The 27,183-nt window shown below is 41.5% G+C and overlaps 1 protein-coding gene across 1 annotated transcript in view; it reads left to right on the top strand.

The window, feature by feature from the left end:
- Positions 1 to 27,183, top strand: part of asz1 (ankyrin repeat, SAM and basic leucine zipper domain containing 1) — a 73,814-nt gene that overhangs the window by 17,081 nt on the left and 29,550 nt on the right. The window contains exons 6-7 of the mRNA XM_061722739.1: positions 201 to 323; positions 12,808 to 12,919. Coding sequence (XP_061578723.1) covers positions 201 to 323; positions 12,808 to 12,919 — 235 coding nt within the window. The remainder of the gene's footprint in view (positions 1 to 200; positions 324 to 12,807; positions 12,920 to 27,183) is intronic.

The raw sequence follows: 27,183 nt of genomic DNA, 5'->3' as shown, positions 1-27,183 counted from the left end.
TTTGTAATCTTTTTTTTTTATGTCAATTTTTTTAGTGTATTTTTTTTATTTTAAATATGTAACTTAACCAACTCTGATTTTCAACTTTCATACAACCCATAATTTTTGTTTTATTTGAAAAGATGATCAATATACATTTTGTTTAAAGCGGTTAAAAAAAAAAGCAAAAAGAAGTAATTTGCTGCTTCTGCTGTGAGCAGGTATGAACGTGGAAACCCGGCTGCACTTCGACTGGACTCCTTTGATGTGTGCCGTCCGCGTGGCGAACTACGACCTCACCAAGCTGCTGCTGGACCGAGGCGCCAGCGCCAATTTCAGCAAAGGTCAGACACGACATTCCAGAGGTCATTGATCAGTAGAAAGAGACAAATGTTATTGGGTCTAATATTGGTTCTACCTGCAGGGTTATTTCTCTCATTTGTCTCTGAGATGGAGCAATAAACTATTTATTAGCCCCCTTTTAAATTTATGAAATAAGAGATAACAATAAAATGAGATTGTGGTTCCAGGACTATTACATGCCTGCAAACTGGTGGTGTTTTAGCGACATTTGCATCAAAACATGATTCACGTTTCTAAGAGCATCTTCGTAATAACATGCGGTTGGCGCGACACGCCCACTTGAGTTTTTCAACCAATCACAATCGAGATTAAGGCATTGCTTCGTTTCCATTACGTGGTGAAATGAAGGAAGTTTTTCATTCGACATAACGTTACTTAAACCATACTCCAGCGGACGACAAAAATTTGAAACCAAAGCACAATTGTTTGAAACAAAAAAATAAAAAATAAAATATAAAATGATTGGGCAAAATTTAGAGGTTCTGAATGTCTGCTTAAATTAAGTTTTGAGTAAATTCCCAGCAGTCAGTGCTACAATTTCTGGACAACTGATCTATAGGAGAGTGATTTTTAATTATTTGTAAATTTTTTTTAAATTGTCATTGTAGAAATAGTCATCAATAATGTCTTCTGAGGTGAAGTTTTGACTCCTGTTCAATCTTCTAATCCTCATTTCAAATATGCACAGTGCAAAAAACATCAGATCTGTCCAAAGAACAGATCTGGGGCCTCATTTTGAAACGTGCGTGGATTTCAACGTGGATCCGTGCGTGAAATTTTTGCGTACGCAAAAAAAAATTTCAGATGTTCAAAACTGCATACGCCCAAATCCACGCAGGTTTCTTTAAACATCACAATCAGCGTGGATTTGAGCTCACATGCGGGAGCACAACACTCCACCCTGTCTCCTCCCTCAAATACATACCTGTATGTATGAATATGATAATGAAGATATTATCCATTAAAAAACGCTCATCTTAACAAGAAACTTGCAAAAACAGGTAAAACAAATAAAAAAAACATCGGCTCTGAGCTGGAGATATTCCTGTCAAAAGTTGAGGCCTGGAAAAAATAATTTATTTGGGGGCATTTCTTCCGATTTCAGCTGCATTGCATTATGGGTATTGTTTTTCTTTGCTTCGTGTTGCGTTCCGTGAAGAGTTGTAGTTTTATTATGATCGTACGGGTTTGTGAATGTTTATGGGCAGCGTTAGTGCATCATTACACTCTTCTTCTCTTGTTTGTATTTTAAGAACCGACACCAGAACTTAAGTTGGTGGATGAAAAACGGCTCCTTGTTCAGCTTTACTGTCACCTGTATTATAGACTAACGGATTAACACCAATGTACACGTTTATTGAGTCCTAAACATTGTGGATGTCCGCGATCACCTCTCTCATAAGTATAACAATTTGAACAATATACTGTGGCCGGGTGGAGAGGTTGACGGGACACGCACCTGTGTCCCATCCACCTGAGTGGCTGCCACGCCTCCACCCGGCCTGCCTTTATAACGCAGCGCTGGAGAACAGAAAAGGGTCGGAGGAGCTGCTGTCAGGCAGAGGTGCTTATGCACTGTGTGTGGGTGATTTGGGTGTTTGAATTGAATAAAACAGGGTTCTGCACAAGCTTCGTGTCTCTCCATCCTTCGGGCGGGCCCCCGTGGCACGCACCCTGCCACATCTGGCTCCCAACGTGGGGCCTTCGAAGGTGGACGAGAGAGGCATGGAGCGGGCCCTGGACGCGCTCGCCCAGGCCATGGCGGGCATGACGGCCATGTTCCGCGACCAGGGCGAGCGGCAGCTGGCCGCAGTGGAGGCGCTCATGGCCGCGGGGAGACCCAGGAGATGCCAGCGCCGCAGCTAAGCGGCCGGGAGGCAGGAGCTGCGGGCCGCCAGGCGACGGCTCCCGAGACGGCGGGACCGACGGAGCGACCCATCCCTGCACCCCGTCTGAGGTTCGCCGCGGCAGCGCTGGTGGCGGAGCTTAGGGGCCGCGAGGCAGAAGCTGCGGGCCACCAGACGACGGCTCCTGGGATGGAGTCAGCGGCGGAGACGGAGGGGGAGGCGGAGTTGGCTGGGGAGGCGGCTGCGGAGGCGCAGCCGCCAGCGACGTCGGGTCCCGCGGAGACGGGGCCGGAGCAAAGTGTGGGGGAAGTGGCGGTCCTGGAGGCGGACCAGCAGCCGGCGCAGGGCTGCGTCACCAAGGAGGGCGTGGTCCGGGACGCACCAGCTCCAGGACGGGGCTGCGCCGTGAGGGACGCGGTCGTGGACGCACCGTGTGGCCCGAGGCCACCATGGGCCCGACCCCGAGAGCGGCTTCCGCGGCGGGCGGGCCGACGCCGGGGGCGACCCCCCCGACCGTTGCGCTGGTCAGGCCGACGCCGGGGACGACCCCCCGACCAGGAAGGCCCGGAGGGTTCCGGGCTTCCTCTCCCGCTCCGAGGAGGGGGCGGGGGGGGGAGTAGGCTCGTTCCGGACTGACCCCGGCTCGAGATTGGCGTTGGGGGTGTGTGGCCGGGTGGAGAGGTTGACGGGACACGCACCTGTGTCCCATCCACCTGAGTGGCTGCCACGCCTCCACCCGGCCTGCCTTTATAACGCAGCGCTGGAGAACAGAAAAGGGTCGGAGGAGCTGCTGTCAGGCAGAGGTGCTTATGCACTGTGTGTGGGTGATTTGGGTGTTTGAATTGAATAAAACAGGGTTCTGCACAAGCTTCGTGTCTCTCCATCCTTCGGGCGGGCCCCCGTGGCACGCACCCTGCCACATATACATTTATATTTAAAACATAAAGCATCACAATCTGATTCCTCTGCTGCAGAAATAAAGACAACTTGTGCCAACGGGATTATCGAGGTGCAAACGTGAGAAATAAAGAGCAAAGTTGCTGTAACTCGGAGTGTTGCATCCGCAGGAGGAGAGACCCATCACCGGAGAAACACTTTCTCAATCCTGCAGCACCTGCAGCTGACTCGATATGAGACTCTGAAAGTTGCCTAAACATTCAATAAAAACTTTATTCATTCATTGCTGAATTACATCAGTTCGTACCAACCAACCTTTCCGTGACATCTTAGTTTTATTTTAAAAGACAACTTTACAGAACCGGTTTTTCACTGCAAAATGTATTGTAATGTTTTTCTGTCCAGACACAGTCATGGGATGTTTAGGATCTGGCTTTAATCTCCAGTACTCATCCCATACGGTCGTCATGGTGACAGAGAGATGTCCGACCTGTCAGCAGCAGCATCATGTTGGTCTGAACCGGAGCAGCTGGTCCAGTTCAGGCAGAGATCCAGGAGGATCCTCTTGGTACCTAAACCAGCAGATGATCCAGTCTTAGTCCTGGACCAGCAGATCAGTCTGGTCCCTGAAGACTCGCTCCTGACCCTGCCATCAGCAGGTTCCTCTAACGGAGCCAAAGCTCGATCGGGATTTTCAGATTCCATCGTTGAGCTCCTTTAGTTGTTTGTTCAGATCATGTGGTTGATTGTGAGATTGTTGCAGCTCCACTCTTGTGTAATTTATCTGGTGATGTGGGGACTGTCGTGTCCTTCACGTGGTCGTGAACTTATTGTTGACGTCACGTTTCCTCATATTCTGCACTTCACTGCATCACCAGTGAGTGTCGCCAACTGACAAACCTCAGAAAAGTGCGTACGCCAGCCTTGGTGTGTGCGTTAAAGGCCGCAACTTTCTATGTTCAAATCAATTTTCGAACATTCGACCGTGAGCGTACAAAGTGGCGTACGCATGTTTTTTGTGCGCTGCACGTTTCGAACATGAGGCCCCTGGACTTTGATATTTGAATTTACGAGGGAAAGTGGTCATATGACCAGTCAAAGTGACAGTTTGATCACCATGAACTTCACTGAGGCTGGTTCTGTGGTGGATAAATTGACTTTTCAGCATTAAGCCCGTGTCAAATATTGGTCTTTGATTTGATATCTGGTTCTTTCTTAATCAATCATCTAGAGCAAAAACAAGAGGCATAACTTCAACATTCTTGTGTGGATATAATCAAAAACTGATATTTGTAATACTTGGGAATGATGTATTCAACATACATCGCCTGTATGAGTCATGACAGGATATCATTTGCCTCAGAAGAGTTTTTATTTGAAAGATTCACTTCAGGAAGAGTTATCTTATAATAACGGTTTAAAAAAAACTGAAAAGGTCGTCGGATCTGGAAACTTCACCACGACGTGGTCCTTCGGGCTTGAATATTAAACAGGAACATCTTCTCTGTCCAACTTCCTTACCTGATGTAACGGGCTGCAGCCGGACTGATGCTCTGAAGCTTTTCATCTGACATTACTTTACGATGACGGCAGACTCGAGTCTCTGAGAAACTCCGCTGAGTCGTGTTTGGTTCGTGCTCACGCGACGCCTCATCCATAAGCAACGAAGATTAAAGGCATCTGTCGGATCAACGTTAGTCTGTTTAAAATAATTTAAAATAAGCCTCGGAGCTGAACTTCTCAGTGTCGACACACATGTACACAAATAAGAAAAGTGGAGGTCATTTCTGGAAAATGTTAGTTTGAAATAAAATCCCGTGAGCAAAATCAGCCATCATTGCCCCTGGATTTCCACTGATGTGACCCTGATGTCCTTTTAGACGAGGTTTCCTCCATAGAGATGTGAGGAGGTCGGATTTCACGCCGCCGCCACCTTTTTATTTTAAGTAATGTTCTCTTTAGGGCTGTTCGATTAATCGATTTTAAATCGTAATCGCGATTATGTAATTAGAACGATGTTAAAACGTGAAACTCGTAAAATCGATTTTTCACTTTTTTTTTTTTTCTTTTCTTTTTTTTTTTTTCTAACCTTGTCTGCACACATATTAATGATTGATACCATATTAATGATTGATGAAAATACCTCTCAATACCTGCGACAAGTGCCCCATCGGAGAGGCTCTTTAGTGTAGGAGGGGGCGTTGTAACATGCCACCGGGCATCCCTCAAGCCAGATGCGGTAGACCGGCTCGTGTTCCTTGCAAAAAACTTGCAAATGTGAATAGCAAATGTAATGACTGACATTACACACCTCTACCTCCTTCATGGGTTGCATTATTATTTAGCATGCAAAGACCCAGTTTAGTTTAATTAGAAAATGTCTTGTTTTATTTAATTGGAAATATAACTTACTGTATGTTTGCAAGTGCTGATTTGCTGATTCTTTTTTTCAGCGATAAAACTTTATATTTTATTATATTTTTTTTCAACTTTTTTTCAACTTATTTTACAGAGTTTTGCACTTTATTCATTCATTTTTGGTTTAATAAGAGCAAAGTTTGCACTTAAAGCCCAATGGGGCAAATGTTCAATAAAAAAACAGCATATTTGAAATAATTTCTTTGCCTTTTGTCAATTCACAAAATAATCGTAATTGAAAATCGGATTTTGAGAGAAAAAAATCGAGATTTTATTTTTGGGCAAAATCGAACAGCCCTAGTTCTCTTCCACACACAAAAAGCAGACGCGTCTAAATGAACGAGCGTCTTTACAAGATGAGGTTACGAGGAGGAGAACCGGGACAACGAGAGCAAACGTGACTAATCTGATGTGGGAGAATGTTAACGTTGATCAGGAATGAAAGTTACAATGCAGACGTCGAGAATAAGAAGTGTGGCCAATGATTGATCAAAGGGAGAAGGCATCGTCGTGGTAATGCTCACACCTTCATCACATTTAATCAAAAAACAACTCAAATTTCTTCGTTTTCGCTCCACAAATGAGCCGCGTGACGTGAAGCTGCTCCGCCCCGAACTACGATGTCATTGATCGTGTCCATGTTAGACAGCCAGCTGACATTTAAGGAGCATGTTGCCTCGGTTTCCCGGTCTTGCCGTTTCGTTCTCTAAAACATCAGGGAAATCAGACCCGACCTTACAGAACATACGACACAGCTCTTGGTTCAGGCTCTGGTCAAGTCACGTATTGACTACTGTAACTCCTTGTTGGTCGGCCTTCCTGCATGCTCAATTAAACCTCTGCAGATGACCCAGAATGCAGCAGCACGTCTGGTCTTCAACCAGCCCAAGAGAGCTCATGTCACTCTGCTGCTAATCTCCCTGCACTGGCTTCCAGTTGCAGCATCAAGTTCAAAGCTCTGCTTCTGGCTACCAAACAATTACCCAAATGTCTCCTCAATACCTTCACTCCCTCATCCAGAGCTACACTCCCTTTCAACAACGTGGTGTGAAATGAGTAGCCAGACTCTCTTCCTCCGTTGTTCCCCGATGGTGGAACGACCGACCAAACTCTGTCTGATCTGCAGGGTCTGGACCTACTTTTAACAGCAAGTTAATGACTCTTTAAGGAGCACTTCTGCATCTAGTAGATGCATGCACTTAGGGCTGGGCGATATATCGAGGATAGCCGATGTATCTCGGCTTCTACTCTGTGCGATGTACAAAATGACTCTATCGTGCATATTCGAGTATATATTTTCACGCATTTTGCTTTTATCCGCGGGCATTAAATTACAGGCTTTCGTCTCGTCTCTCTTTCTCTGAGACATAAAACAAGCGCACCCTGTTACACATGTCAGTCACGTGCTGTCGTGTGTGCATTATCATTGGCCCCCGACCAGCTGCTGGTGTCGGGACCGCCGCTCACTTCCACCCGGCTTTAACTTTATTTTATCTTTCCCAAACTCGGCCTGTTTGCGCCGTGAGCTCATCTGCGCGGTTGCTACGCGCGACAGACCCGGTTTAGTAAAGACGGGAGGGGATGTTTTCTCCTCGCACGACGCGCACGGCTCTCCGGAGAGCGGAGAGCCGCTCAGCGCGACACGCGCAGCTGAGCCTTTAGGCTGATTTATGGTCCCGCGTTACACCAACGCAGAGCATATGCCGTAAATGCGCATCGACGCGTACCCTACGCCGTAGGTTCTGCGTTGATTTAACGCAGAACCATAAATCAGGCTTTTCTTTTTCAGAGCTGAGAAACGTCACCTAGTGTTGCTTAAATGTGGCCACATGAAATCAATCACTATCATTGAAACAAAGTCAAACAAGACTATATGACGTCATATTTCTAACAATAAGTGAAGCAAAGTAAAGGAGGAGAGGATGAAACATTGCACCTACAATTTAATATAAAGGTGCTCTAAGGGCCCCCTGCTGCTCAGAGCAGCTCATCCTGGTAAAACCAGGTGAAACCAGGTCATCCTGGTAAAACCAGGACCAGAAGATGTTCTTAGCAGATGTTCTTCAGACGGGGAGTCAGAGAGATGCAACGTGCACTTTCTATTTTCTATTTTGAAATGACACTTTTTATGTTTGTGCCACTCACTGCTTAGTAGTAGTAGTAGTAGTAAATATTTATTTCGGTCAGTCACAAACAAAAATGAAAAATCAACAAACAAGATAACACAGGTTTTTCCCTGGTCAACATTGTGATTTGACCGAAAAGGTCTGGGCTTGAAGCGTAAAGCTTATCTTGCCCACCTTTTAACAGAATAAAATATACAAAAAAACAAATGAAGTATCATAAGTCTACACAGAATAATAATAATAGTAATAATAATAATAATAATAATAATAATAATAATAGTTGTAATAATAATAATAATAATAATAATAACAATAATAATGATGGTGATGATAATAGTAATAGTAATAATAATAATAATAATAGCAATAATATGATAATAATGATAGCTCTGAAAACAGAAAGTGAAAAGATGCTAAGGAAACCGGCAAAACAAATTTAAGTTGTCATTTTATCTCGTGCATGTGTGCATTCTTCATTGTTTGTTTATTGTGTTCTATATATGTGTCCATTACCTTTGCTTTGAATAATATCTTGTATGCTTTTATTGAATTTGCTAGTTTAAGGTCATTTTCTAACGAGTTCCACAGTTTTACTCCTAAAACAGATAAACATCTTCCCTTTGCATTTGTTCTAACTGTTGTTGTGTCAAACATTGCAGTTCCCCTGAGGTGTTTGCCCTCTCTTGGCTTGGGACTTAGTAACTGTTTAATAAATACAGTTTTGGTAAATTTGACTTATTCCCCCTTTTTGCATGAAAGTTTAAAATGAGCATATATTAATACAGTATGAACAAGAATGTTTTAATGTAGACATATAGAATCATCATACTGGTGTGATTGTAGCATCAAAGTGTTAATTCAAGGCTAAGTCAAAATATCGAGATATATATCGTGTATCGTGACATGGCCTAAAAATATCGAGATATTAATAAAAGGCCATATCGCCCAGCCCTACATGCACTTATGACAAGATGGTGTCTTCTTAGACGTAGCTTTCTTATATACCGTATTTCTGGACTATAAGCCGCACCTACATACAAGCCGCATCCGCTCTATTTAAAAAAAAAAAAAAAAAAAAAGAAAGAAAGATATGCAAGCCGCAGGTATTTATGTTGTTAGATTAGATATTTACTACATGTACAGAACAATTTTGAACTGTAAATGATGTACTTGTTTGTACCTAACTAATCCTTTCCTAACAGTGTCTTTTAACACGGCAGCAACTTTGTTGATTAAAACGGGACTGAACCAAGAGAAAATAACCGGTATCTATTTATCTGTTTGAAATCTGCTTCTACCTACTTCTATCTGCTAAAGAAGAAGTAGCGTATTTTTCTTTGCATTTATTTTGTCTTAGTTTTGATTCTAATTCCGGTTAGAGCGCCCCGAGCGGTGGAATAAAAATCCACAGAATAGCTGCACCTTTGTATAAGCTGCATGGTTCAAAACCTATGAAGAAAGTAGCGGCTTATAGTCAAGAAAATACGTTGTGTGTAGATAGAGATATATATATATATATATATATATATATATATATATACATATATATATATATATATATATATATATATATATATATATATATATATATATATATATATATATATATATATATATATATATATATATATATATATAGATTCTAGCACTCACTTGGCAGCACCTGTGTCCAACTGGACTCTCATCAGTCTGACCAGCACTGATCCAGCTGGACCCTCCTATGGGATTTATTTCTTCATGTTTTCATTTATTTTAACTCACGACCATGATCACATGGTATGGACCACAAGTACACAAACATTTGTACATTTATAGCAAGTGGCGGGCTGTACATGTTCAACTAAAATACTCAATTTGGCAAAATAAAAATCATTTAAACAGAGGAAGGACATTCTTCAAAAAGGCGCCTAATTTATAAATAACATTTAATTTATTAGATTGAAGTAACAAAATCAATTTAAACATAGATGGTCGGTTTGTATAATACTTTGGCAAATATTTTTGTCTGAGAATCATTATATTTACATTTTTACATTCAAACAAAATATGAAACTCATCTCCAATACGGTTGACGTTACAGAGGTTACAGAATCTCTGACTTCTATCCAAACCTTTATACCTTCCAGTGACTTTTGGGATTATGCTGTTATTCATCCTTAAATTACAAATGGCCTGTCTATACTTTTGATTTTGACACAATAAGTACTGTTCTAGTTTAAACTTGCTTAAACTCTACATAAATATCACATGATGTCATCCTATAGAGTTCACTTCGCCATTTCTTCTTGTGTTGTTCTCTGATGTAAGTCACTTTGGATAAAAGCGTCTGCTAAATGACTTATTGTGTGGAGGTATGGAGTAACACCTATAAAACAAATACAAACCCTATTTTCCTGTTACAGAAAAAAAAGAAAAAGAGCGTTAAGGATAATTAATAGATCTGACTATTATAAACCAACAAATAATCTTTTTATTAAATATAATACTTTAAAATTCCATGATATAGTAGAGCAGAAAACTGTTTTATTTGCCTTTAAAGCCCAGCAGAAACTGCTACCAATCTACATTCAGGACCTGTTCCAGATAAAAGAAACCTGCTATGACCTGAGGGGGAAACTCATGTTTGAGATGACGACAACAAGAACTAATATTAAAAAGAGATGGACATCAATTAAGGCTAGAGAAATTTGGAATAGTTGTAATAACAACCTAAAAATGTGTAGTTCTATCTTCAAGTTTAAGGAAATGTTTAAAGAAAATACTATAAATAAATATAAAACACTATAAATATAAAGTATACTATCAAAAACATTCTAGAATCAGAATGTGAAACGTCAATTTTATATTTTGTCTTACTTATTTTTGTCTTTTTTTATGTATTGTTTGTTTCCACTGAGTAAAAGCTAATGTCTCATATTTAAGCTGATCATAAGAAAAAAAGAGTAGGCACTATAAGCTACGGCTTCAGCCTACACCTTTTCGGCAAAGGAAATGTTTTTTTTTTCATCTTGTTTTGTAAAAAGTGTGTACAAGCCGAAATAAAGATTCATAACATAACACAACATAACAGTAGTGGTAGTGGTAGTGTTAGTAGTAGTAGTAGTAGTAGTAGTACAAAGTGGCAACTTCCCCGTCTCCCGCTGTAACGCATGGAACCCACAATTCAGTGGGGCGACGCCTGACGTCTCATTCAAAGCTAAAAGCGTTCATGTGTGAGTGCACGGTAACGTGTATCCAACACAGAACGAGGGACTTTGACCCTCAGAGGTTGAAGACGTCCAGCTTTTTGGTGCACGTGTCCCTCCTGCGTCCAGGTCCGCTCCAAACCTCCACTCGGCCTCTGAAAGTCCCCGGACCAGAGCTTGGAGCCGGCCGCTCGTCGTCATATCTGAAGTTAATTACTGGTCGACTCGCCGGCGGAGGGAAGCAGCGCGTGACTGAGTCCTCGTGTCCTCGGCACGCAGCGCTGGAGGCCGGAGCAGGAAGCGATTAGCTGCAGGATGACGTGTGTCACATCCTGGCGGCTCCTGTCCAGGCGGCGTGATGGATCCGCGCTCGCCGCGCCGCCGGGTTTATTTACTCCAGTCCTCAGACGCAAACATGCACTGCGGTTTACACCCACCCACACACACGTAACGTAAACACACACGAGCACACGGATATGGAGCCGAACATGCACGGAAACCTACATGCAGATGTGGGGCCCCCCGTGTGTGGGGGGTTCGGGTTCGTGGCCGTGAGGTTTGGACGACTCTCGTTGTGGCGGGATGAAATCTGCAGCTGGGACTCTTCCAGACGAGCAGCGTTGCCTCCGCAGCACCGGTTCTGGTCCGGGGTGACGAGCCCGACAAATACTGCAGTAACAGAGGTGGAGCGCATCACTAAAGTTGCTTTTGTCAACGAAAATTATGATTAAATATAGTCTTCAGCGAATCTTTATCACCTGAGGATCACTGATGTTGAACTCTTCACTCCACGGCTTATAAAGTTGTAAAGTTTTGAAAAACACTCCCATCAATAAAAGCATTAGCTATCATTATCTCTTTGCAGGTTAGCCCTTTTTCAACTTTTTCATTTTTTTTCTTACAAAACATTCAAATGATTTTAAAGAAAAGACAATAAATTACAAGTGCTGCTGATTAAAGTTGCTTTCGTCAATGAAAATTATGACTAAATATCGTTGTCAACTAACCTTTATCCCCTGAGGAAGACGAGACGCAACGAAAATGCTGGTCATGTGACGATAACAATTAAATATATACTGCAATATCGTAGAGGAATAAAAACGAGACTAAAATGTAGATTACAAAATAAAACATCTACTAAAATGTGTCTTCATTTTCGTTGACCAAAACGAGACGAAAGTAAAAGATGGAGAGAAATGCGGCCACAAAATCAAAGGAAAAAATAAATATGTATCTGGAATGAATGTATTCTTGAGTATATAAGGTAACAATAATATAATAATCTTGTTTGAAATGTAAAATGGGTTTGGCTAAATATAATCTTTGACTAAAACTAGGGACAATTCTGACTAAAATAAGACTAAAATGCTCAGATCTTTAGTTGGTTGAAACTTGATACGACTAAAAGGAGAATGAACGTGACTAAAACTAATAAAAACTAAAATGATAGTTTGACCCAAAGACTAGACTGAAACTTGAATGGTGTTGCCAGGTTGGGCAAGTTTCAGCCCAATTGGGCAGAAAAATATATATTTGGGGTGCTTTTCCTGGTTTTTACTAAATATTTAGGAGAAATTATTCACAAAGTTTCCATAATGGCAGAGAAAAGTAGAAACGTACACAATGATACTTTATTTGCTTTAAGCTACTCAGTTTAATTGTAGTCTTTGTTTGTAGCCTGAACTGTTTTTGGGCTATTTAGTGGTGTTGGGAAGCTTGAAACGTATTACACATTTAATAATTGACGGTTTTAACATAAAGAATGTATGATTCGGGCAGATTTTTCATTATTTCGGTTTTAAATCGAGTTTTGGCTGCAACCTGTCAGATCTGGCAACCTCGACCTCAGCGCTGGATTTCTTAGTGACTCATCTTTTTGGTCTTAAATTTTGTTTGAAAATGGTATTAAAAAGTCTTAAATTTACCTTGGTTAAATTTGATTAAAATAAGAATTGAATCAGAAACTGAAGCTTGAACTGTCCTCGTCCTCAGATCACTCGACGGTGCTCATGGTCAGCTGCACTGCCACCGCCACCGAAGACAAAATCGCTTGTTGTGTGGAGCTTCTTCTGTCCAGATCTGCTGATCCCAACATGGTTGACAGGTGAGGGGGGGGGGGGGGGCTGAACAGATGTGTGTTTGGTCCAAATATTTGCGGGGGTTTCAACACAGTACATACAGTCGTAGCTGTTCAAACCTCGGTACAACGAGGGCAGAAAAAGCAGCCAGATCAAATTTCCTTTGATGCTTCAAGTTATGTTCGGCTGCCATGTGGTAGCATGTGTGTGTGTGTTTGTGTGTGTGTGTGTGTGTGTGTGTGTGTGTGTGTGTTTGTGTGTGTTGTTTGGAATATCCTGTTTTGGCATGTGCATGCACAGACGGGTACCAGACAGACAAACAAACAGAGTTTAAAAGGTGGGCAGAAGCATTTCAGAGGCTTTCTCTGCACACGTTCTTTAATTCCTGCATCTAGAGGGAACATCTGGAGCTGCAGTTCAATAATGGGCAAACTGTCATTGTGGGGTCCACCGACGATCAGTTCAGGGGCGGAGGAAGCTTTTTTTGGGGGGGATTTTCAGTGTAGTACATTTCAGTTTAATAGGTAGACACCTACATTTACCTGAAGGTAAACATTTGGTTCAAAGACGTATTCAACGTCTCATGTTTTTTACTTTTGCGCTTTTGTACGGGGGGCACCGGCTGCTCGCTGAGAAGAGTGACACAAGTGCTTTTACATGCACTAACAGAAAGTCGTATTGTTGCCTTAATCCGACCAATATCAAAGTTTTAAAAGCCATGTTTACACCTATAGAGGGAATGCACATGACGTCACAGATGAGACTTCACAGCGGGTTACGCCCACTGAGTGGCAGAAAGACTGAGTGGCAGCGTAAACTTTCAGTTTGTAGCAACTGGAAAACATCTAAAATGGGAAAGAGTTGTTGTGTGATCGACTGTACTCATAGATTTAGAAAGAAATCGGAGTTATTGTTTTACAGACTGCCGAAAAATAAGCTTAAGAAAGACAAATGGATCACTGCAATTCGCAGAAACAACTAGATTCCAGGCACCGAAACGTGGATTTGTGGTTCCCATTTTGTATCAGGTAATGTTGGATTTTTGGGTAGCTAACATTAAGCGGTCTAATCATAAAGTTTGGTGTCCTCATCACTTTAATTTCGCCAACAAATCCTGCCTTGAAGTAGGAATGTGGCCGGGTGGAGAGGTTGACGGGACACGCACCTGTGTCCCATCCACCTGAGTGGCTGCCACGCCTCCACCCGGCCTGCCTTTATAAGGCAGAGCTAGACAGCAGCAAAGGGGTCGGAGGAGCTGCTGTCATGCTTGTGCACTGTGTGGGGTGTTTAATTGAATAAAACAGGGTTCTGCACGAAGCTCTGTGTCTCTCCGTCCTTCGGTCGGGCCCCTGTGGCACGCACCCTGCCACAAGGACCAAGCGTCAAGGCATTTTTGCGGGGAAGTCAGTTCCCCACTGGACCACGCCCCCTTGGTCCAGTGGGGAACTGACTTCAATGCAGACCCTCTATACAATAAAAATCTTTCACAATTATAGTCAGTCACAATTTGTCCTACTCCACTTGTATTTTTTTTTTTTCATAATCATTTTTCATTTTCTCTCGTTATAATCCAATTAATCGGGTCGCAGTGGTTTGAAGCCTTGTATATTAATTGTAAAAACAATAAATAAAGGCTGCTACTTCATGGATTTCACCGATCACGGGTTCCTTTTGGAACGTAACCCCCGAGAAAAACCAGGGATTACTGTAGTTTGATTTATATGTACATGTAACTACACTGAGTGAGAAATGAGCAAAAGTCCTCGACATTACCTGGAAAACGTCAGTAAAGTTGTGGCCGGTCACCTTTTATTAACAAAAAAAAAAGAATGTGGGTCAAACCACTAATTTCAAATGTTAAATTGTTTTATTTATTGTCTATATGTATTAAAGTAGAAGTAAACTGCCCTCAGCCCTCATCAGTAAGGCAAAAAGGGCAGGAAGCCTTTTCTCCATCCACCTTCATCAAGTTCCATGATGCCTGACGTGAATTTTCAGAGATCAGACTAGTCGGCGATCAGGACACAAATCCTGTCTTTCAGAACCATCGGTGAACAAAATAGACGTAATCATCTCCGGTTACTCCTCAAACGAGAGCCGATTCACCTGCATCAGCCTGGTTTCCTGCAGGATGTTCGGTTCGTACCTGATCAGGTTGAGAAAACTGACGGATGAAACTCCAGCAGAGTTGATCCCAACGGTCTGAACCGAGCAGATGAAGAGAAACCCGGATTCAGAACAAACAAGTCTGAATCAGAGCTCGTATCCCACCTTCACTTGGACGTACCGCCACTAAATATGGGAAAAGAAAAGGACATTGAAGCGATATGGGTATGGGTTGAGAACCAGCCCATCGTTCCAAACAGTCTTCTCTTGATCAGCCAAACGTGATCTGATGTGTCCTACCGAGCTTCAACCAGGTGGGTTATTATTATTATTATTATTATTATTATTTTATTATTATTATAAATAATAAGATAAGTCCTTTATTGATCTCCAGAGGGGAAATTCTGTATAATAATATTATTATACAGAATTTCCCCTCTGGAGATCAATAAAGGACTTATCTTATTATTATTGCTGTTAATATACATTTATAACAGGGCTAGGCAACCCGCGGCTCTAGATCCGCATGCAGCTCTTTAGCGCTGCCCTAGTGGCTCCCTGGAGCTTTTTCATAAATGTTTGACTTTTTTTTTTCTTTTTTCTCTTTTTTTCTCTTTTTTTTTCTTTTTCTCTTTTTTTCCTTTTTCTCTTTTTTTCTTTTTTTTCTTGTTATTTTTTGCTTTTCTTTTTTTCTCTCTATTTGGACTTTTCTCTCGACATTTTGGCTTTTTTCTCAACATTTCGACTTTTTCCTCAACATTTCATCTTTTTTCTCAACATTTCAACTTTTTTCTTGAGATTGTACTTCAACATTAATCTCGACATTTCGACTTTTTTCTCGACATTTTTATTTCCTTGACATTTCGACTTTTTTTCTCAACATTTCGACTTTTTTCTCAACATTTCGCCATTTGCCTTCATTCTAAGGCTTATACAAGACTTTTCATTTTTTGCGGCTCCAGACATATTTGTTCTTTGTGTTTTTGGTCCAATATGGCTCTTTCAACATTTTGGGTTGCCGACCCCTGATTTATAAGATTTATAAACTTATATTAAAGCATTGTATTTTGCGTTTCTCCTGCCAGATCCAGCCTGCGGTGAGTTCAGGAGGCTGCGGAGCCGCGGACGTCAGCAGAGCCTTGAATTCCCCGCAGAGCCACAAATGAGGAACGTCCGGGTTTTTATTTTTCTCACATGCTGCTGAAGACCGGTGACGGACTCTGATGCAGACGGTCGAGGCTCCGCCCCCCCCAGCAACCCAAGACTTTTCAAGATGCAGAGAGCAGATTAGAGGCATTTTAACATTTTATCTTTTGTATTAATTAGTGTAATCTTTATTTATTAAAAACTTGACACAATGCTTCCAGCCCACTGAGTTCATGCTTGTGACATAATGTTTCATAACGGCATCTTATTGCTTTATTTTAATGAAGTTTGTCAAAGCCAGCAGATACTGAAGTGAACCGCTTAAGAATAATTAACAAGAAACGTAATAAATAAAAGCTGCAGTATAAACGATTCACTTCTTCAGTGTCATTCAGGGTGTTTGATGTTTCTCAGCCGTCTTGGAGACTGTTGATCTTTTAACAATTTACACAACATATTTGAATTTCCCTCGGGATGAATAAAGTATCCATCTTATCTATCTATCCATCTCTCTCTACCATCTATCATCCATCTATCCATATATATCTCTATCTCTCATTTATCTCATTTATCTATCTCTAAATATTTCCATCGTTCTAATATACCTGCCAATACATCTATCTATATATCCATCCATCTTTCATCCATGTATCCATCTATCTGTTATCCATCATCCATCCATCCATCTACCCATCTATATCTATTTCCTTATCTCTATCTATCACTCTCCTTTATATCTATCTATCTATTGATCTCTATCTCTCATTTACATCTGCCGTCTGTCTGTCTGCCTGTCGTCTATCCGTCATCTATCTATCCATCCATCCATATGCTTCCACAGGTAACTCATCGTTCTCTTCATGCGTCTTATGTTTTATTTCTGTCTGAACTAAACTTCCTCCGGAGGTCCGTCTTTCTGCTTCGCTGCAGAACGTGAGACTATTCCTCGTCTTCTGTCCCCATCTGTGGATTCCTGGTGTGTCGTCGCGCTGACGCAGCCCCCAGCGGCTCTGTTGTTTGGCTTCCTCTGATCCTCCGTCGAGAGCGAGAAACTCACGCCACCCCGACCCTCCGATGACGGACAGGGACACCGTAGCATTAGCAAGTTGATTGGTTCCTTCCCAGACCAAATATTTGAAGCAGCAAAACAAGACGCAGAAGGATGCAGAGGAGGAGGGGGAGAGAGACTAACGGCCCCCGAATCCAAAAGAAAAGCAGAAAATGAGGCTCATGTGGCAGCGGTGGATGAAGCTGCCGCCCCCTCCTCCTCAGCCTCTTACGTCTGCATATCAAACCATTGATTAACTCCGGCTGTGCGTCCCTCCGCTGTTATGTAAACACCAATGCGATGTCATTTTTCAAAGCTGAGAAATGTAGGATCATGATGTGGGGTTCATTACCTCCATGTGTAACCTCCTCCTCCTCTCTCTCCATCTTGAAGGCATTGAGCTGTCGACTCCAGCTGCAGAGGCTGTCATTCAGAGATGTTATTTTAATTTTATTTTAATTTTATTTTGTTTCACACAAATACAAGGATGAAGAAAAAGAAACAAAAAACAACATAAGGAAAAATATTTAAAAAAACAAGAAGAAATGTGTGAGGAGTGGTTAGAAGCCTATATACAGTTGTGTTCAAAATAATAGCAGTCCAACATGAATAACCTGTTTTTGGTAGAAATTATATTACTGCATGGCAAATAATTTACCAGTTGCTGTAGTAGGGTCATAGAAAACCAACAGAGCCAACATTCATGATATGATATGTTCAGTTTATACAGTAAATATTTGAGTTTGTAAAGTAAAATGCAGACGCTGCTATTTTTTTGAACAGCCCAATGTTCATTTTTCTTCATTTTCTGTGAAGTGAGTAAAGAATTTCTGCTTTTTTCTTCATGTTTTGATTTAGAATATAATGTGCAGTGTTCCCAACGCATGGAAATAAAAACCATTATAAGAATTTTGGGCTTTACTCAATTTTTTAAACAGACTGCTATTATTTTGAACACAACTGTAGGCTTATATGAAAACCACACCCAAAAGTATACTAAAGTTAAGATATTAACAAATATAAAAATCACAATTACATATTAAATGTACAAACTGAACATTTCCTGTAAAGGAAAAAAAGTGAAAAAAAAATAGGGGTTCCTATTATTCTAAATGAAATGATTTAGAGAGCAGAGCATGGACAGTGACAAAGATATATCAATTAAATTGTTTGACATGATAATGATAACTGCACGGTATTTAATAGAAAACTGACCACGGGATGTTTAAAACAATGGAAGATGAAGTTTCTTAACCTGTGGGGTTGAATAACTATGAACTTTAGAGTTATTAACAAAATATTAAAGCTGCAAGCAGCAATGAACGGGCCCTCGCACTCACGTCAACCGCCCCCCATAAGCATATCAGAAATGACACCACCCACGACTTCCTATGTCAAACCCTTCAAAAGTTATAGCAGAAAAAAGGGACGACCAGTCAGAAGAAGGGGCGGGGCTAATTCAGGGCAAAGAAGATCAAGGACTCATTACAGAGTCCCATGACACCACCCACGACTCTCTATGTCAAAACATTCAAAAGTTATAGCAGAAAATAGGGACAACCAATCAGAAAAAGGGACTGGGCTAATTGTCACCAATTATGGTCAAGGACTCAATGCCGAGTCCCATGACACCACCCACGACTCTCTATGTCAAACCTTTCAAAAGTTATGGCAGAAAAAAGTATTCTAGGGGGCGCTGTTGAGCCGTGAGGACACGCCCATTAATGCAAACCATGAAAAAAAAAATCAGATCACTCAAATGAACGACGATCATACAGTACAGCTGTATCTCATGGTCCAGAATGTATGATATTATATTAATCTATTATACCATATTATATTACATGTTGTTATTTCATATTAGCGTACCCAGTAATATAGCATATTGTATTATTGCATTGTATGTTGCTTCATTTCATATATTTTTGACTGTATTATATTGTAAAATTATATATCATAGCGATTGCATTATTATATAATTTCAATTAATAACACTAATATACAATTCCTCACACACACACTCCTTCCAAATGTTTCTTTTTTTTCTCCATTATGACAATTCTATGCTGTCATCCGTTATGTTTTTTGTTTTTAAGCTTGTTATGTCTGTTATTCAAATATATTAATACATTCATTAATATGCTATACTGTATTTTGTATTGTGTATATTGTGTGTGTGTGTGTGTGTGTATATATATATATATATATATATATATATATATATATATATATATATATGTGTGTGTGTGTGTATACCTGAAGTGTGACTACCCTAACGTATTTTAGCATGAAAGCTTGCATATTTAACGTACATCAAGCATCCTGTATCATAGCTACATGTCTGCCGTTTGTAACAAAGCAAACCGCGTGAAAATCGGTTGAAAATCAAGTGAGTTATAGTTATTTTACTTATGCAGACACCTCCTTCCACAATAGAAGTGAACGCTCTAGAGTTAAAGCGATACCGATCCAAGATGGCGGCCACGCCCGACGTTCTCAGGCAGTCAATGCGGCGCCTCGACCAAGATGGCGGCCGCGCTGAACATCAGCCCCTCCCCCCGCGGGAGCTGCGCGCGCAAACTCCACTCAAATTCAAAAGTTATGGCAGAAAATCGGGACAACCAATCAGAAGAAGGGGAAAGAGAAAAATAATGTGCGTCGTCACAGGACAGAGACGAACATTTTGATGTAAAAAAAACACAAAAATTGCTGACAAAAATTTTGGCATATCAAGCCAGGCTTGAACTCTCGACCTCTGGCAGCAAAGACCGCAATAATCTGGCTGAGCTAAGTCTCAGCTATTCCTATTATTTGACCTACTGGCTTAGGACAGACCAACATAGCGATAAAATGTCTGGAACTTTTTTTTCCTAATTTTTTAAATATTTGTAAGTTATAAATATTAGTAAAACCCTACTATTTAAATTATTACTTTTTCTGTAACCATTCTGCCAAGGTTGTAACCGGGCTGAGCCGGGAATATTTCTCAAGTCACCACATTACAGGGAGCTGATTGGTCGGGGGGCGGGGCCGTCATCACCCTACTCGCCACTGATTGGTCGGGGGGCGGGGCCGTCATCACCCTACTCGCCACTGATTGGTCGGGGGGCGGGGCCGCCATCACCCTACTCGCCACTGATTGGTCAGGGGGTGGGGCCGGCAGACGTTTGAATCAGGAAGCGGGAGTCAGCGCGAGAGCGACTGGCGGCTCGCGGCAATTTTATTATAAAAAAAGGACAACCAATCAGAAGAAGGGGCGGGGCTAATTCAGGCCAACGAAGCTTAAGGACTCATTACAGAGTCCCATGACACCACCCACGACTCTCTATGTGAAACCATTCAAAAGTTATGGCAGAGAAAAGTATTCTAGGGGGCGCTGTTGAGCCGTTAGGCCACGCCCATTAATGCAAACCATGAAATATCACATTTATCGCCAGGCCTGGCTTGCATGCAAATTTTGGTGACTTTTGGAGAACTATCAAATATGGACCAATCAGATGAAGGGTGGGTGCGCTTTTTCGCGTCTAGCGTCGCCACGGTAACACTTTTGAAAGAGAAAAGTAATGCGTGGTGTCGCACGATGGAGACGCACATTTTGGTGTATAACACACCTGGGTGCACGTTACGGTTCGGGCTGAATTAACTGCCGAAGGAATGGCATAAATTGTGCCAAAATTACACAATTAATTCAAAATGGCTGACTTCCTGTTCGGTTTCGGCCATGGCTCCAAGAGACTTTTCTTTAAGTTGCGACATGATACAGGTGTGTACCGATTTTCGTGCATGTACGTCAAACCGTATTGTGGGGCTTGAGGCACAAAGTTTTCCGGGGGGCGCTGTTGAGCCATTTTGCCACGCCCATTAATGCAAACCATGAAATATCAAATTTATCGCCAGGCCTGGCTTGCATGCCAAATTTGGTGCCTTTTGGGGAACTATCAAATATGGACCAATCAGATGAAGGGGGGGTGCGCTTGTTGGCGTCTAGCATCGCCACGGTAACACTTTCGAAAGAGAAAAGTAATGCGTGTAGTCGCAGGATGGAGACGCACATTTTGATGTATAACACATCTGGGTTCACGATACGGTTCGGGCTGAATTAACTCTCGAAGGAATGGCATATATTGCTCCAAAATTACGCAATTAATTCAGAAGGTTCAAAATGGCCGACTTCCTGTTCGGTTTCGGCCATGGCGCCAAGAGACTTTTCTTTAAGTTGTGCCATGATACAGGTGTGTAGCGATTTTCGTGCATGTACGTCAAACCGTATTGTGGGGCTTGAGGCACAAAGTTTTCCGGGGGGCGCTGTTGAGCCATTTTGCCACGCCCATTAATGCAAACCATTAAATACCAAATTTTTCACCAGGCCTGGCTTGGGTGCAAAATTTGGTGCCTTTTGGGGAACTATCAAATATGGACCAATCAGATGAAGGGGGGGTGCGCTTGTTGGCGTCTAGCGTCGCCACGGTAACACTTTGGAAAGAGAAAAGTAATGCGTGTAGTCGCAGGATGGAGACGCACATTTTGATGTATAACACATCTGGGTTCACCATACGGTTCGAGCTGAATTAACTCTCGAAGGAATGGCATATATTGCTCCAAAATTACGCAATTAATTCAGAATGTTCATAATGGCCGACTTCCTGTTCGGTTTCGGCCATGGCGCCAAGAGACTTTTCTTTTAGTTGCGACATGATACAGGAGTGTGCCAACTTTCGTTCATGTACGTCAAACCGTATTATGGGGCTTGAGGCGCAAAGTTTTTTCTGTCTGAACCAACCAGATGAAGGGTGGGCGCGCTTTTTGGCGTCTAGCGTCGCCACGGTAACGCTTTTGAAAGAGAAAAGTAATGCGGGTGGTCGCAGGAGGGAGACGCACATTTTGATGTATAACACACCTGGGTGCACGTTACGGTTCGGGCTGAATTAACTTTCGAAGGAATGGCATAAATTTCGCCAAAATGACGCGACTAATTCAAAATGGCCGACTTCCTGTTCGGTTTCGGGCATGACGCCAAGAGTCTTTTCTTTCAGTTGTCCCATGATACAGGTGTGTACCGATTTTCGTGCATGTACGTCAAACCGTATCGTGGGGCTTGAGGCACAAAGTTTTCAAGGGGGCGCTGTTGAGCCATTTTACCACGCCCATTAATGCAAACCATTAAATATCAAATTTTTCACCAGGCCTGACTTGGGTGCAAAATTTGGTGACTTTTTGGGCATGTTAAGGGGGGCAAAAAGGCCATCACTTTGTCAGAAGAAAAAAAAAAATAATAATAATAAAAATTCCTGCAAATACAATAGGGCCTTCGCACTGAAGGTGCTCGGGCCCTAATAATAATAATAAAAATTCCTGCAAATACAATAGGGCCTTCGCACTGCAAGTGCTCGGGCCCTAAATATCTAAAACCATGACGTAAATCATCAGTCTTATGATTCACTTTAAAGACAAATGTACAGATTTGAAGAATGTTGGTTGTTTCTCTCGCGTTGAATTTAGCCAGAATTCAAATCTGGTCATCTTTAAAATCTGCCGAAGGAGACGTTCACAAAAACCGAACAACTACAGTCTGCAGTCTCTTGCAGAGGAGTTTCGAGTCCTCGGCACCAGTGAAGGAGGCCTCCTTGACTGCAGTTTGCAGCTTGAAACCGTCAGATTGGATTCAGGGTCGTGTCAGACTGCCACATTTGATGGACGTTGAGCGTCGGTCCTCTGGGTTTCTCCTTAAGCTCCACAGGGTTTGAGTCAGCAACATCAGAGGCTTGACAGGCGGCTGCTCTCGGGCAGTTTCTGAGGCTCTACAACTGGTTCAGATCCTCCTTTTGAAGGGGGTTGCTTGGTGTTATAAAGACGTTCTCTTCTTGTCTCATCAAAGCAGAGAAAAGTTTTACTTATGATGCTACTAATTAATCTTTAACAAAAAAAAACGTAGAACATTTATGTAAAACCTCTAACTTGAGACTTGTTTCTTATTATATGCACCATACTGAAACAGCAAATACACTGATGATCATCATTGTCCCCACGGAAATACGCAAGTCGAGTTTATTTGTCGAGGGTGAAAAATCAATGGATTGAGGCGTCGTCTTTCTTCCCATCTCTGATGGGAATTCCATCTGGGCGTTATTGAGGAATACAATAGTCGCACACTTTCCTGACATTTACTGTTAATAAATCATTCACTGTTTATTAGAAGGTTAACAATAATCAGTTACGGCCATTTCTTATAATGTGCATCCTGATCTTATACTTACAAAGTTATGTTTCTACTTTGGAGGGGGGGGGGGCTTGCTTGGCATTATAAAGACGTAGTCAAATGCTCGTTCTTTTCTTGTCTCATCAAAGCAGAGAAAAGTTTTGCTTGTGATGCTAATATTAAATATTAACCAAAAAAACGTAATATATTTTATGTAAAACCTCTAACTTGAGACTTGTTTCTTATGATATGCAACATACTGAAACAGCAAATACACTGATGATCATTGTCCCCATGGAAATATGCAATCTTCGACTATTGTCGAGGGCGAAAAATCAACGGAGTGAGGCGTCTTTTTTTTCCATCTCTGATGGGAATTCCATCTGGACGTTATCGAGGAATAAGACAGTTATTTGTAATCAAATTTATCAGCTGGCTACTTTTTAAAATAAGTCCAGAACAGAGAAGTGCAACAATCGCACAATTTCCTGAGTGGGTTTGAGTCGGACAGAAAAATCAATCATTTACCGTTTTTTAGAAGGTTAAAAATAATCAGTTACGGCCATTTTTTATAATGTGCATCCCGATCTTATACTTACAAAATTATGTTTCTACTTTGGAGGTAGGGGGGGTTGCTTGGCGTTATAAAGACGTACTCAAACGCTCGTTCTTCTCTTGTCTCATCAAAGCAGAAAAAAGTTTTGCTTATGATGCTAATATTTAATCATTAACCAAAAAAAAAATGTAAAATTGATGTGAAACCTCTAATTTGAGTTTTTTCTTATGATATGCCCCATACTGAAACAGTGAACACACTGATAACCGTTAACGTCCCCAAGGAAATACGCAAAATAAAACTTCTGCCCCCTTATTTTCATGCGTTCCCCATTAATCCCAGTGAAATACCCAACATGCACCTGGAGCTCAGAACAAAGACGTTCTGAAAAAAAGTTCTGAGTGGGTGGATCAATGCTTCAACTGATTTAGGAGTAGGGCTGCAGCGATTAGTTGACGACGTTGACAAAAATTGATTTTATAAGAATAGTCGCCAACCGGTTTAATTGTTGATTATTGTCAGAAAAATCTATGGAGTGAGGCGTCGTCTTTCTTCCCGTCTCTGCTGGGAATTCCATCTGCACATTATTGAGGAATAAAACAGTTATTTGTAATCAAATTGATCAGCTAGCTATCATTTTGTAAGTCCAGAACAGAGAAATGCAACAATCATAGAATTTCCTGAGTGGGTTTGAGTCGGAGGAAAAAAAGGACATAAAAATCAATCATTTACTCTTTTTTTTTTTTTTTTAGACGGTTAACAATAATCAGTTAATTTCTTATAAAAAATTATGTTTATACTTGTTTGTTTTCCCCGTGAGGATGGCGAGGTGCTGAGGAAAGTTGCAAAGAGCTTTGTGGTAGTAGATTTCACAATTTTGGACAATAGCCGTGAAAGAGTGAATTAAGAAAAATAGTGAATAAATAAAAATATGAATTATATTATGTCCATCGTGTTGTTTTACATCCCAGAGCTTTAAAAAAAAAAAAAGCTTAATGAATAAAGTTAAAATCTCCGTTTAGTATGTCTTAAGTGTTTATTGTTCTTAATAATAAGGAAACTGGAACATAAAATGAGTCGACTAAACCATTTAATAAAAGTTTAGGTGTTTTATACCTGAAAGTGTGAGTCGGTGAGAAGTTAGATCAGGTATAACGACCTCTTTGTGTCGTCTGTTTTTCCGTCACCGTGGATGTTTGATGTGCGGCGCGTTGGCTCAGGTGTTTTCTGAAGGTCAGCGTTCCTGACGCCCCGACCGGGTGAGTAAACCGAGCTGTCAGCTCATCGATCGGCCGACTGAAGGACGCTCAGATCTCAGAGAGGCGTCATGTGACCGACCTCGGGGTGAAACCACCCATGATGCACCAGCTCAGGACTCTCCACGCATCATCCTCCTCGTCAGAGGTCTGTTGGGTATAAATGTTCATAAAAACGTCAGAGCCATTGTTGCTCTTGTTTGAACTTGCATCGAACATTAACTCAGGATTTCTTTTTCACTCCGTTTTACTGCTTTAGTGTTCAGATTCACGCACCCTTTGACAAACATGACCTCCGTCTGCAGACGCTTCAGTCCGAAATGATTCATTCTTCCAAATTACAACCTTCGGATTGCTTTAATTCACTTTATAAAACTTTATAAATCAGTATTTGCAGTTGGTTCATAAAACAGTAATTTTTGTTGGTAGCAGCAGTATTTGTATTATTATTTATTATTATTGTATTGTGATAAGAATTTGATCTTTAGTGTAGCTCAGATAATTTAACCTTCTCACATCCCATAAGGCCAATGAAGAATATTGATTAAATGAGATTTAATCAATATCTGTGTATGAAAAATGCAAGTTTGCCTTTTTTTTCCTTAAATTAGACACTAAACTCTTGACTGTGTTAAAAACTCACAGTTGTTGTTTCAGGAAAGTGTTTTGACAGGTATTTATAAACCATAATGTCCGACATAACCAGACTAAACCACAATTTCATACTTTATATAGTTTTGCTTTAAATTAATATTGAACCATGGAAGAAGAGAGGAAGTCAGTGTTAATCTGAGCTCCAGACTCATCCGTCTGTTGTTGATTTTGTCACTTTGAGTTATGAGATGACCTTATAAATACTTCCTCTTCATGTATATATGTGATGAATTACCCTGAAACCTGCTTCGTAGGATCTGTTCTGGGTTTTTATTTCCCTTCAGCTTTGCTGTTTGACAGGTGATGAGATAAAAACCCATCGCAGCGGTGGTTGTTTACGTACAGGTCTCTCAGGTGGGAACGATGGGCAGTTAGGGAGCAGCTGGGAGGTTAAAGCAGGTCTGAGTGGAAGAATATCCCTTTTCTGGGTTTCTAAACACTTGATGTGACCTCAGTAGCTCGATAGATCTGTGCTCTACTTCCTGAATTTGTGTCTGGGTTGGATTGTTGAAGTGGACATGTATGACTGCTCGTTCCAGACGAGTTGATCGATCGGGTGGTGTCCAGGAGTGTGGCTGACGGAGTACTTCATTACTGTTTAATCAGACGTGCTCCACTCCTGAGTAAAGGTGGCGGAGACCGTTAGAAGCTCGATGCACGCGTGCAGCTCACATCGGTCCTCAGAGGAAGAACAGCGACATTAATTGGGAGATAAAATTGTGTTACTAATTTAGAATGAGAAGGAGGAAAGCAACCAAATTCTGCAGTGTCTGTACAGCCGCCCGGATGAGCCGTCCAGTGTGATGTGACTTCTACGAGCCGTTCAGATTCTGCTCCCGTCGTTACGTAACGAAAATGCGATTTACATAGGTTGGCCTCCGATGCGTGAAACCACGCCCACAACTAACTCCGTGTCCTAACTGCATGCGAGCGTCCGACTATCGTGTCGCACTGCGTGACATCGACGCTCTCTGTCCACACTGAAACCGTTAATATGCAGTTCTGTTATTAATTGTTGTTCAACTCTAACAGGCCATATTATTGTGCTGAACTTGCTAACTACCCTCCCTCAACGGTTTAACAGTAGCTAGAGTACATTAACAGAAGCTGACGGTAAATTAACGTCTGCTCAGCATCCTGACAAAACACACAAAAATAACGGTCAGAAACTTCCAGCCCCCTGTCCATCTCCCTCCAGCAGCTGCCACTTTATTGAGGTTTTTGTAGTGAAATGATGAGGTATCATAGAGATAACTTCTCATTTCAACTAACTGGATCAGCCGTTCCTCATCCCTGACTGTTTCCTACAGCGCTTTCAACCGGCTTTC

This window comes from Cololabis saira, chromosome 5, assembly GCF_033807715.1.
Source record: "Cololabis saira isolate AMF1-May2022 chromosome 5, fColSai1.1, whole genome shotgun sequence".
Classification (NCBI taxonomy): Eukaryota; Metazoa; Chordata; class Actinopteri; order Beloniformes; family Belonidae; genus Cololabis; species Cololabis saira.
Note: the sequence above shows the minus strand (reverse complement) of the source record. Positions and strands in the feature narration are given on the sequence as shown.